This window comes from Eleginops maclovinus, chromosome 16, assembly GCF_036324505.1.
Source record: "Eleginops maclovinus isolate JMC-PN-2008 ecotype Puerto Natales chromosome 16, JC_Emac_rtc_rv5, whole genome shotgun sequence".
Classification (NCBI taxonomy): Eukaryota; Metazoa; Chordata; class Actinopteri; order Perciformes; family Eleginopidae; genus Eleginops; species Eleginops maclovinus.
The window spans coordinates 20,493,836-20,507,296 of NC_086364.1; the positions used below are offsets into that span (position 1 = coordinate 20,493,836).

At 42.9% G+C, this 13,461-nt stretch overlaps 1 protein-coding gene across 1 annotated transcript; it reads left to right on the forward strand.

The window, feature by feature from the left end:
* The first annotated feature begins 254 nt into the window (after positions 1-254).
* top3a (DNA topoisomerase III alpha) lies at positions 255-13,097 on the forward strand. The gene is given in 20 exon segments (XM_063903264.1): positions 255-694; positions 697-776; positions 1,866-1,925; positions 2,026-2,099; positions 2,197-2,272; positions 2,571-2,679; positions 2,936-3,079; positions 3,308-3,478; positions 3,644-3,744; positions 4,671-4,745; positions 4,888-4,970; positions 5,983-6,193; positions 6,936-7,121; positions 7,201-7,330; positions 7,573-7,686; positions 7,804-7,969; positions 8,057-8,203; positions 8,426-8,548; positions 10,796-11,544; positions 12,350-13,097. Coding segments are annotated over 20 exon segments (3,144 nt in total). The 5' UTR covers positions 255-534; the 3' UTR covers positions 12,535-13,097.
* The last annotated feature ends 364 nt before the right edge of the window (positions 13,098-13,461 follow it).

A 13,461-nucleotide genomic window follows, 5' to 3' on the forward strand; every position in this document is an offset into this window, starting at 1 on the left:
GTCTTGGTCTTTACATTTTGATGTGGCAAATCTGGATTTAGGGTGGATTTTCCAATTGACACGTTGGTAAAACATGAATATTTACACTATAATATTTATTATGAAAAACGCACACAGCATGTATACAGCAGTCCATTTTAAATAATTAATTGACTATACAATCCATTTTTATAAATGTGATTTATCTAGGCTGTTGGTCGTTACGACAGTTTTACGACAGTTTTACGGCACTATTTGACAGTCGAGCGCGGAATTTGTAAACAGAGCTACAGTCCATCAGGTCGATCCTCTATGCCGCTCCTCTTAAAGTTTTAAAAACGGACTTACAATCGGCCTGAATTATATTTATCTCCATATAAGTCGTTGTGTGTGAAGTTTGTCAACAGCTGTCATAACTTTATGACTTAGTGGTACGTTTAGTGAGTGGATGAAATGTCTTTAGCTGGTGAGCTAACATGCTAACAGAGGGGATCCAGCTCATTGGGAGGTCAACCTGCATGTCGCCGGCGCTGCTGCACCTCAGAACGGGGAGGGATGCTAGCGCTGCTCGGTAGCTCTCTTCTTCGATCAGGATTACAGCAGCGGCTCCGGGTCATACGGAGGTGTTTTCGCGTGGCGCAGAGTGATCGGTGTCTGGCTGACACTCCTCCACCACCGCAGCAGCAGGCAGACATGAACCGGGGTCGGGGTCAGATCGGAGGGTCCTCTGCGTGGCCGAGAAGAACGATGCAGCGAAAGGCATCGCAGCGATCATGTCCGGCGGCAACGCGAGGAGGGTGAGTCCTGTCTTTTCTTACTTTGGTACTACAGAAACAGGTAGTGCTATAGGTCAGTGATTGAACATGGATTTAAAAAAGGAATCTGCAACAAACTGTAATAAGACTGTACAGAATCTCCCTAAAAGCAGTTTTGTAAGAAGTACTCAGATCTTTTCAGAAGAAGAAAATGAAGAACCTTTATTTATCCCCCTGGGAGGAAATTCAGTTATCACTCTATACTCTAATTTACTTTATATTACTTTTAATACACACACAGTTATACTGTACAGAATACAGGTAGAATACACATGCACAAGTCTATACTGATGTACAAATATAACAGCCTGAGTTCTTCATTACAAGTAAAACCTTTCCACCACTGGAGTCCTATCTTCTCTAAACCTGCGCAAAACACACTGACAGATAATGTTATAAGCAATGGTGGAAAGTTACTAAGTAGATATATTGACATATTAAGTATTTCCATTTATTGCTACTTCTACTACTACATTTCTGAGGCAAATATCAAACGTTTCCCTTCACTACATGTATTCTTTACCACTCACAGCTACTTTGCACACATGTAAACACATGATATGCAGATAGGGTATGATTCAGTACTGTGCTCTTACATTTTACAAAAACAAGATTATATGCATTTACAGAACTGCTTCATATAGTGATTATTGACATCTCATATTAGCTATTGTAGGAATGAGTGATGGGGATATGTGTTGCCTAGCCTCAACATATCAAGGAACGGTTGCCAAGTCTATATAATGTTTTTAATTTGAATGCAGTGAATGATAGATAGATATATGTTTGTGAAATTGTTTTGTTACAGAACCAGCAGTATGTTCAGACATTAAAATACAAATACTAAATAAAGTGGAATAGGATCAATCTGATCATTCCATTGAAATAGTGATCTTACGTGTTACCAGCCGTTATGGGGTAACGTCTTCTATATCCTGACTGTGTTTCCTGACTGTATACCCCCAGAAATAAGAGCAGAGAAATGGACATGATAAATGGGAACCTCTATTTCTAAGATTTCTATATTTATATGTGTGTTTGCTTCAGTACTGATTGTCTTTTCCATTCTAGAGAGAGGGGATGTCAAAGTTCAATAAAATCTATGAGTATGAATATCATCTCTTTGGCCAGGTGAGTGTTGTAAGAACGTTATAAGACCTTCACGCACAAGCACCTATACGTCTGTTCTTTTGTGCTTTAAACCGTTCTTTATATCTCCATCCAACTCCAGAATGTGACGGTAACCATGACCTCAGTCTCCGGACATTTACTGGGTATGGAGTTTAAAGCACAGTTTCAGAAGTGGTGAGGAAAACTGGATTATTTCTTTTATTGTCTTGGTGTTTCCTACATCACACTGTATCATAACAACTGGTTGTATTTGTTCCTGTCCTCCTAATAGGTACAGTTGCAGTCCTGTGCTGTTGTTTGATGCTGAGGTAGAGAAGCACTGTCCAGATAACATGATACAAATCAAGGTATGTTTGGATACTGCCCTCACAGGAGTCACAGAAATGTACAGAAAGAAATCTAAAACTCTGTCCCTCTTTCTGTAGGTGTGTTACTGTAATATAGGATTAATCATGATCATTCCGATAGTGTTTTTACTCTGTAATTATGAAACCAGGATAAACTTCTGTACCATTGGCAGAAGATAATGTACTTTCTGCAATAAGAGGCCACCGTTTTCATTTAGAGGAAATGAACGATAATGGAAATGCACCTGAAGGACTTCCCTCATCGTCTTTCTCCTTCCTTCCCTCTCTCTCTCTCTAGCGGACACTAGAGAAAGAGGCGAGGCAGTGCCAGGCTTTAGTCATCTGGACCGATTGTGACAGAGAGGGAGAAAACATTGGCTTTGAAGTCATAGATGTCTGCAAAGCAGGTATGGCAGCATGTGTGGGTTGTTGTTGTTGTTGTTGTTTTGTGCATCTGATCTCCCTTATAGAGAATAAATTAGCATTTTGGATTATAAGTTTATTGCTGAGAGTGAAATGATTGATACCGCTAAAGTTTGTACTGTAAATATGAATCTGGATCTAGAATATTCTTAGCTTAGCTTAGCTTAGCCTGGCTCTGTATATCTCAAGTTACATTTTTTCCACAAATTGCCCCTAATGATAGTGTCTTTGCTTTTTTAGTGAAGCCCAATATGCAAGTGTTTCGGGCAAAGTTTTCTGAGATCACCCCCAACTCCATCCGGAGGGCTTGTGACACGCTAATCGAGCCGGATGCTAACGTGAGCGATGCTGTCGATCTGCGGCAGGAGCTGGACCTGCGAATAGGTAAAGACTTTCATACTGCGCGTGAAAACAGATGTTCGTTCATACAGCTTGATCCCAAATTGGTAGACTTAGTCAAAGGTCACTTCAGCCATGATCAGTGTCACAATTAGCCGGTATTTCCCGAACACATTGACCTGAAGTCTTTCTACAGAAGTGATGGCCATGATTCAACACCAGTGGTTATTTGAAAAAGTACAACATATTAATTTGATCCCATCCTCTCCGCAGGTGCGTCCTTCACTCGCTTCCAGACCATGCGCCTGCAGAAGATCTTCCCTCAGTCTCTGGCCAATCAGCTGATCTCGTACGGCAGCTGTCAGTTTCCAACTCTGGGCTTCGTGGTGGAGCGCTTCAAAGCCATCCAGGCGTTCATACCAGAGACGTTCTACAAAATCAAAGGTACAAATTCCTGCCTGCTCACACACACACACACACACACACACACACACACACACACACACACACACACACACACACACACACACACACACACACACACACACACACAGTATCAGCAGTATTCATGTTTGAAACTGAACTCCTCTTCATCTCTCTGTGTCTCAGTGCTGCACGACGTGGAGGAGGACTCTGTGGAGTTCAGTTGGAAAAGAAACCGTCTCTTCCACCACACAGCCTGCCTGGTGCTCTACCAGATCTGCATGGAGGTACGTGCCTGTTTATAAGTATATTCTATGCCATGTTACTGATTGATTGATTGAGTGATACTTTGTTACTAGTGTATGATGTGAATGTAACGTTGAACGACTAAAGGATACTTTTCTCTTTGGATTGGTCATATTTGCCTCTTTGTTCCTGAGTGTTATTCTCGTAACATGCTCATTAATAAGCTGACTTGAATTGCTATGTAGCTTAGTCTTCTGCAACACTGGCATTTACTTTTTTGTAACTTTTATGCTGGTTTACTACAACATCTCTGCCTATGCAAAGTATGGAAACAAGTTACCATTCAACAACACCCATACTTACTAACCTCATCAAAGAAGAGAAGATATATCAACTTTCAATGGCAAAATATTAGATGCATCAAAATGAAATCTTATACGGGCCATATTACGCACATTTTCACGTTCATGTTCCTAGTTTTGTAATGTTCAAAAAGGCGGGACATAAGCAGTCGACCAATCACAACAGAGCAGACTGGGCTCTGGTTTCAGACAGAGGGTGAAAAGAGGTGCTGCAGCACAGGCAGTATGAGAAACATGAAGAGCTTTCTGAACATTAAAGCATGGAGACACAATATGTCCTGTTCAACACAAAAAGCAGAAATATAATGAGAGCTGTTGTTGCCCAGCGAAGAAGGCACTGTGTGTGTGTGTGTGTGTGTGTGTGTGTGTGTGTGTGTGTGTGTGTGTGTGTGTGTGTGTGTGTGTGTGTGTGTGTGTGTGTGTGTGTGTGTGTGTGTGTGTGTGTGTGTGTGTGTGTGTGTGTGTGTGTGTAGCCTCTTCTCCACCTGAGCTTGAGGACACGGCATAAATGAATTTAAATGTGTTGTCAATCTGCCTGAATAGAAACGGGCTAAATGCCACGTTTTGAAAGGTACACACGAGAACATCTTTTTACTCGTTTTCAGGATCCCATAGCAACAGTCACCTCAGTAACCAGCAAACCCAAGAGCAAGTGGAGACCGCTGCCTCTGGACACTGTGGTAAGAACATTAAGTCACAAACATGACACACAAATATATTCTGCATTTCAAAACATGTGTGTGTGTGTGTGTGTGTGTGGTAATAATTATCAGCTTCTGTGTTCATGTGCACAACAACCCTCCTCTTTCATCTGCCCAACAGGAAATGGAGAAACTCGCATCTCGAAAGCTAAAAATAAGCGCCAAAGAGACGATGAAAATTGCAGAAAAGCTTTATACCCAGGGGTGAGTGCATGCTGGGTAATCTACATCCATACTGAAACTTTTGGCTTTGTTCGCCCATATTCTACCAGCTTGATTTCTTTATCTGAGCTCGTTTCAGACGGCGTGCAGCCCCCGTTTCAGAGGCTCTGTCAGTGGAAATTTATTTTTTGTTTACCAGTTTGTAAACTTCCTCAAAGTCGCAGCTATTTTAAGTTCTCACCATCTGGCAGGTCGTGTCTTTCAGGAAATTAAAGAGACAGTGCCTATTTTTGGAGTGGGGCTGTATGAAGCACTTAACCATAGACAGTGTATTTCCTACAGCTGCCTAATGAACTGAATATTTATTAAAAGCGGGATTTTGACTCTTTTAAATTCGCAATTGCAAAAAGCATAATGATTGGTAAAGGCCCAAAAAATAATATATATGTTAATGTAAACATTTAAGTGAAAATGTGCAAAATAAATATAAAACTGAAATGAAGACATTTATGTTAACATTAGAACATGTCTAAAACAGATCAAATGAAATAGAATAGATTACAAAGATTTATATCAACATAAGAAGGAAACCCCTTTTTGTGTGGTTAAACCATCAGACCTCTAATTCTTTAATAGCTGCTTAAGTTCCCAGTCAGAGCAGGCTGTTGGGCTGCACGGTAAAGCGAAGGTTTTTATAAATATGGTGCACACTTTCATTTATGTTGTTATTCTTTCAAAGGCTAGAATACTTTTACTGGTCCACAGCTGCCTGTACTGGGATTTGCCATCTACTGTAGGTTATACACACTGGATAAGAAGCTGATTTAACCCCATTACAAAAAACCTCCCTTTAATTGAGTTTCCCAGGTTCAAGGTTCAAGGTTTTTATTTGTCATATGCACAGCAGATACAGCGTATATGTTGGCAATGAAAATCTTATGTCGCGTGCTCCTCCAACAACTCAACATACATGGTGCAAAAGATAAGGGAGGGATCTGATTCGCAGTTCCCTCTCAGTCTGCCTGAAGATGACCGTGTGGTCATCTCTATTCAGGTACATCAGCTACCCTCGTACAGAGACGAACATCTTCCCTGAGAACTTGGCTCTCGGCCCCCTGGTGGAGCAGCAGACTCAAAGCCAGGCCTGGGGGGCGTTCGCTCAGAGGGTGATGGAGCAGCCCGGGGGTCCCAACCCACGACAGGGCAAGAAATCTGACCAGGCCCATCCCCCCATCCACCCCACCAAGTTCACCAGTTCACTGCAGGTACATCTGGACCTACACATCCCTCTCCCCAGTCATGAGCAACACACACCAGAAAGACAGTGTGTGACTGTTTGTTACTTGCCTCGTTTATTTCCCTCAGTGTGAGAGTACCTTGCACTTCTTTGTCATCTATGTTGCATGGTCCTTCACCAGGTCGAGCGAAGAATCCAATTAGAGTCATTTAATCATTTATGTCCTGAAAAATATGTACAAACGACGGTCATAAAACTCAACGTGATACAGTTAATCCAGATGACTGAGGCCAAGGCTGCACTGAAGGATGGAAATTACAACGAAATACACCAGAGAAAAAAGGACATTAAGGAACCCTTTAGACTCTGGAAATCTATTTCTCAATGCAATTTAGAGATATGCAAGAGTGTACACTGAAGTGACTTTAATAACTTTAATGCTTACATTTAATAATTGTATGCTTTTTAATACTTGCGTTTTACACCGTGCAAATGTATAACCAAGGAAAACCAGGCACTGAATTACACAGCTCAGGACATCCCTGGCAAATGTACCTTTTTTCCCTTTGTAATCAGATTGGTTGTCCTCTTTGGAGCTGATTTTTTTTTAAGGCAATTTAACGTTATTATAATTCCACTACAAAAATGTTTCCTGTTATAAGCATTCTTGGTCAAACACATCCACTCCTCCCACCCTGTCCAACTCTACCCTGTAGCTGTTTTATTTAATATTCTGAAATAAACTTTGCTCCTGTCTCTCTTTCGTCCAGGGCAATGAAGGACGTGTCTATGAGTTCATCGTACGGCACTTCCTGGCTTGTGTATCCCAGGATGCTTTGGGGCATGAGACTGTGGTGGACATCTCCATCGCTCAGGAGATCTTCTCCGCCTCGGGACTCATGATCATCGCCAGGAACTACCTGGACGTTTACCCCTACGAGAGGTGGAGCGCCAAGGTGTGTGTGTGTGTGTGTGTCTGTGTCTGTGAGTGTGTGTGTGATTTGATATCCTGTTAACCTGTTTGATGTATGCCAGGTGATCCCAGTGTATGAGCAGGGCTCTCAGTTCCAGCCCTCTGCGATCGAGATGGTGGACGGACAGACGAGTCCTCCACAGCTGCTCACTGAGGCAGACCTCATATCCCTGATGGAGAAACACGGCATCGGTACAGTGCGCACACACACACACACACACACACACACACACACACACACACACACACACACACACACACACACACACACACACACACACACACACATACACTCTGACATGAGACTGTAATGTGTGTGGATCCAAACACTCATGATGTATTGAATAATCCAATATAAAGTGTTCATTTTTGCACACAACTCACTGCAAACCCTGCACCTTCCTGGTCTCTGTAACTGCGTCTGTATATTTCAGGCACTGATGCAACTCATGCAGATCACATCGAGACGATAAAGAGCCGCATGTATGTCGGTCTGACTGCTGACCAGAGGTTTCTGCCTGGAGAGCTCGGCATGGGACTGGTGGAGGGTACATAACACACACACACACACACTCATGTATGGATGTCCTCGTTATATTTTGTGACGTCGATCAATATGGATTGAAGATTTTTGACTTCTGAACTTTGACTTTCTGTGTGTAAAGGTTACAACTCCATGGGCTATGAGATGTCCAAACCGAACCTGCGCGCGGAGCTGGAGGCCGACCTGAAGCTGGTGTCAGAGGGACGGAAAGACAAACGGATCGTCCTGCAGAACCACATCCAGAAATACAAAACCGTCTTCATCGAGTCGGTCAGGAAGGCCAAGAAGTTAGTGACAATTAGATCTTTCTGATGAGCAGAATCCTGTCACTTTTGATAATATCCGGTTAGTAACCCCTAAGCTTTTTGCCTCAGGTTAGATGAAGCCCTGGCGCCGTATCTGGGTGCCGCTCAGGTGATCGCTGAAGAACAGCAGCAGGACATGGAGATCCCGCTGACTGTCAGGAAGTGCCCTCAGTGCAGTCGGGACATGGTGCTGAAGAAGAAGAGGGAGGGGAACAGGTGAAGACAGACACTGACATATTTCATGTCATTAAACAAAACATTTCACACATTTAACGAAAAAATGTTCAAAACACTGACTTTGAAACAAAGAAACCTCAAGCTAAAATGCTGACTCATTTTCCCGGTTTAGGACTCATTCCTGCACCCCTCTATAATAAGACTACATTTAGTAATGATGCTCTTTATCCCCCCACTTTAACTCTTCCTGTCCCCCTGCAGTAAGTACCTGTCCTGTACAGGTTACCCGGACTGTAAGACGGCGGTGTGGTTCCCCGACACAGTCCTGGAGCTCAGCAGGGATGACAGCGTCTGTCCCACCTGTCAGCCCCACCCGGTTCACATGTAAGTACTCCATTTAAAACAGCCTTTCTTTTTAAATCAGCTTCGCAGAGTTAATACTGGAGTGCCATTTCCTGAGAGAAACTCCCTCTGGTGGGAACTTTGGGATTTTAGCCTCTGCAGACCCTTTACATGCACAAAATCCCATATAACACACGATATGAAAAGCCTATGATAGGGCCTCTTTAAGTTATTTATGAGGAGTTCAAATCTGCATTTTTCTTTCCCGTGGTCGTCACAATAACCTGATTTTCTGACACAATTCAGAATGCGTGCTGCTCTGTTATAAACACTCCGTTTAACTTCCTGTCAACACTTGACACTTAGATTTGTGTGTGTGTGTGTGTGTGTGTGTGTGTGTGTGTGTGTGTGTGTGTGGGCATGGGCGCTGTTGCTCTGCACACACACACTCTCCCCCCATGGCTCCGCAGTGCAAAAGAGAAACTTGTCTAAATGTCTTGTGTTTCTTGTTTACACCAGTGGGCGGTAACCCCGAGCACGTGTTCGGCTCAGTCCAAATATAGGGCAGTGCTCCACAACCAGCATCTGTTTCCATGGCAACCGATCTGGTACAGAGCTCAAAGTTGAACCACGGCTCTAACTGTTAAATAAAAATAAATAATAATATCGCCGTTTTTTTGTTTTTTTAATCCGTGTTAGATAACTGCTTCGCCGGTCGCCACAGCAACCCGGTGTATCATCCAAACTTTAGTTGCACACATTATGAGAAGCAGCTTTCAGACACTTGTTGAGGCACAGTGAAAACTCAGTGTTAATATCCAACAAGGGCGACCTCTTCATCAGCCTGAACCTGAAGGGGAGAGACTATGATCAAACCACAAATCAATAAAAAATACTCCTCCTCGTTTGTAGACGTTTCTTTAGGGTTGTTTGCACCTTTTATCTAAATGCTGTCAAGTCCCATATCACATATTGTTCTTGTGATAGGGATAGAGGTGGTAGAAGTACTCAGGTCTTGTACTTGAGTTAAGTAGAAGTACTCAGATCTTGTACTTGAGTAAAAGTAGAAGTACTCAGGTCTTGTTCTTGAGTAAAAGTAGAAGTACTCAGGTCTTGTACTTAAGTAAAGTAGAAGTACTCAGGTCTTGTACTTGAGTAAAGTAGAAGTACTCAGATCTTGTTCTTGAGTAAAGTAGAAGTACTCAGATCTTGTCCTTGAGTAAAAGTAGAAGTACTCAGATCTTGTTCTTGTGTAAAGTAGAAGTACTCAGATCTTGTTCTTGAATAAAGTAGAAGTACTCAGATCTTGTACTTGAGTAAAGTAGAAGTACTCAGGTCTTGTACTTGAGTAAAGTAGAAGTACTCAGGTCTTGTACTTGAGTAAAGTAGAAGTACTCAGGTCTTGTACTTGAGTAAAGTAGAAGTACTCAGGTCTTGTACTTGAGTAAAGTAGAAGTACCAGAGTGTAGGAATACTCTGTCACAGTAAAAGTAGTCATTGTCTGATTGGTCCATTTCAGAATAATATCTCTGATATGTTTTATAATGATTGATCATTAAAGTGTTCTCAGAGCTGGTAAAGGTGCAGCTAGTTTGAATGGCTTTGTATACTGCAGGGTAGCTGCTGGATTTACTGCAGGTGAACTAAAGTCTGATTTAAGGGCTGATTATATTTAGCATCATTAATCCAAATCTGCCTAGCAACTAAAGGGATTAAATAAATGTAGTGGAGTAAAACATCTGAATTGTTGTGAAGTAAAAGTACAAACTAGCACACAATTAAAATACTAAAGTACAAGTATCAGAAATGCTGAAGTGCAGTACTTCAGTAAATGTACTTAATTACTTCCCACCTCTGGTGTGGAGGCATGCCTTTCAGAAAGTGATAAAAGTTAGGATGCTGTGGTGATTTAATCTTGTCTTACTTTATACACTTTCATTACTTAGAGTTATGAAACTGCTACAGAAAAACAGTGATCTCTTTTCTTTGAGGAGCCGCTGAGCCAAGTCGTGCATCTGCTGTTGCTACGGCAACTTTAGGTCGGAGTTGCTTTTTTTCTCATGTGTGATATTAATCCATGTTACAAGTATCTGTAATATAAAGACTCAGTGTTACGTATGAGTAGTTTCAGGTAGTCTAATTTAATCTGGCGAAGGCCTGTTTTTCGTCTCGTCATTAACGAACCGTTACATTCATAACTGCTGGATTTGGATCCAGCGCAGAACAGCTGTTATTTTTTGATGTTTTTAGCTCAGGTCCATCACTCTGAAGTTTTGTCACATTTTGCAGGTTGAAGTTCAAGTTCCGCAGGGGCAGCCTCCCTCCCATGATGCCGTTAGAGTTCGTCGGCTGCATCGGTGGGTGTGACGAGACACTCAGGGAGGTGCTGGACCTGAAGTACCTCAGAGGCGGTGGAGGTGGAGGAGGAGGAGGAGGACGAGGGAATGGCGGAGGGAGAAGAGATGATCCCCGTCTTCCAGCTCCAAGACCCCCCAGACCAGATCCACCCAGAGCCCTGGTGTCAAACCCTCGCCCGTCCCTTCCTCCCGTCCCCTCCTGGACCCCGCAGCCCCGACCTCCATCAGGCACCAGCAGCGACGCCATCGTGTGTAACTGCGGTCAGGACGCAGTTCAGCTGACGGTGCGCAAAGACGGACCCAACCAAGGCCGCCAGTTCTACAAGTGCAACGCCGGGACCTGCAACTTCTTCCTGTGGGCGGACGAGCCGGGCCAGCAGGGGGCCCCGCTGCAGCCTGCACCTCCCAGACCCTCCCTGGGGTTCAGGAACGGCCAAACGGGAGGCAGAGGGCAAGACGGGGGAGGAGGAGGAGGAGGAGGAGGAGGAGGAGGAGGAGGAGGAGGAGGAGGAGGAGGAGGACAGGCGGGACAGACGATGTGTAACTGTAACGAGGCGGCGGTGATGCGCACGGTGCAGAAAGACGGACCCAACAAGGGACGCATGTTCCACACCTGCGGGAAACCCAGAGAGCAGACGTGCGGCTTCTTCCAGTGGTCGGATGAGAACGAACCTCCACCAGGTGAGGCTCACACACACCAAGCTATAGCACTGCTTTTGATAATGTCTTCTTGTAGTTAAAGAGTCCCTTTATTATGCTTTTTGGGGTTTTCTCTTTCCTGAAGTGTGTTATATAGGTTTTGTGCATGTTAACGGTCTGCAAAGGCTAAAATCCCAAAGCCTGAACCTGGAAATGAGCATTATAGGGCCCCTGTAATACCAGAAATGATTATCCATTAAATGAGAGAGGTATAGCATGCTAGTGTTGGAGACAAATATATCAAAAATAATTCTTATCTTTTGGTTTATCATTACACTTCTGCAAAATAAACAAAGGGGTAGAAAGAAGGCAGGACTTTTAGTAAATCCATCTTCGGATTACTTTTGGTTTTAGTTTCTTGAAATCAATTCACTTAACCTCCTCTTTCTCTTTTACTTTTGCTTACCTCCTCTTTCTCTTTTACTTTCCCTTTGTTCCATATATGAAAGTTACAGACAGTTGGTTCAGTGCATTTGGTTTCATTTCTCAGTTAAATGTCAGACTGTATTGATCTGGCTGTCAAATAACTTACATCTTGAGACAGCTCATGCTATATGCACGCTTTGTAAAACACACCAAGTTTATTTAAGCATCTTACCACGAGCGAATAAAAGATGTTTACTCGGATCAAACACCTGAGAGAGAGAGAGAGATCTTCTTCACATTTTTCTTTATTGAACAATAAGAAAAGCTGTCACGACTCACAAACACTGAGACCTTGAGGCGTCCACAGCAGAGGAACTGACGTTGTTTTTTACCTCTTTGACAGTGTCGTTCGGAGGAGGAGGAGGAGGAGGAGGAGGAGGAGGATTTAACAGAGGTGGAGGTGGTGTTGGTGGGGGAGACGGAGGTCGGAAAGGGAGAAAGACCCCAGCTGGAGATGCTACAAAACCTCCAGCTGCGAAGAAACCCCGATCCTGCGGCATCTGCCACATGCCAGGACACACCCGCACCACCTGTCCTCAGCGGTGACCCTTGCGTTAAGACACTTTGTGCAGTTAGATTTTCAAATAAAAACAATAAGCACCTCTTTAATGAACGTGGAGCTCTTCTTCTTCTGTGGTTTCCCCCCCAAAAACGACTCTTAAAGCAAGGTGCAGCGTTTACCAGATGCATGTGTTAAACTCTGTTTGAACTCTTACCAGATGAAGGAGGAGGAGGAGGAGTACATGAGGAAGTTTTCTCAAACTTGTGTTTGTGTTCATCTGGCTCATAAGAACTCATGGTCTTTTGTTTTAAATGTATTCACAGTCCTGGTGAGGTTAAGGTGAATCTGACAGAAGCTGCCTTTAGTAATTAAATGTGTGTTTTTAAGAAAACATATTTGCACACAGTTTCTTAATAATGAGCGGTGATGTTCATATGGTTACTTTTGATCATTGTTACCGTCTCTTACAGCTGTTTTACATCTGTTGATTCTCCGAGGAGGAAGAAACTGCAGAATGTCTTTTTATTTTGTAAATACAATGAGTCTCTCGGGAGCGCCAAATACTTTATTTTAATATTGATGAATGCTAATAAATATACAAAATCTTTCCATGGTTATTTTTGTGTTTCCTGACAGATGTGTTTTAGTTTCTCTTTGGTTCCTCTGGTTTTGGTTTAGTTTTGAGTTCAACTTTCAGCCAGTTAAACTTTAGAGATGAAACCAAAACCAGAATGTGTTTTTTGCTACCGTGCATTATAAACACAACACAACACATAACTGATAAAGGCGGTTTAGTTTCTGCAAAACACGTTCATATTCCCTCTCTTCTCCCCCCCCCCCCCCCCTCCCATGGTAAAATAAGTTCTTAATCCTTTACTTAAATATTGGTAGTAGTACCACACTGAATACATACTTTAACAAGTAAAATTGCAGCATTTTATTTTTATGTCAATACTATTTGAAGGCAAAAC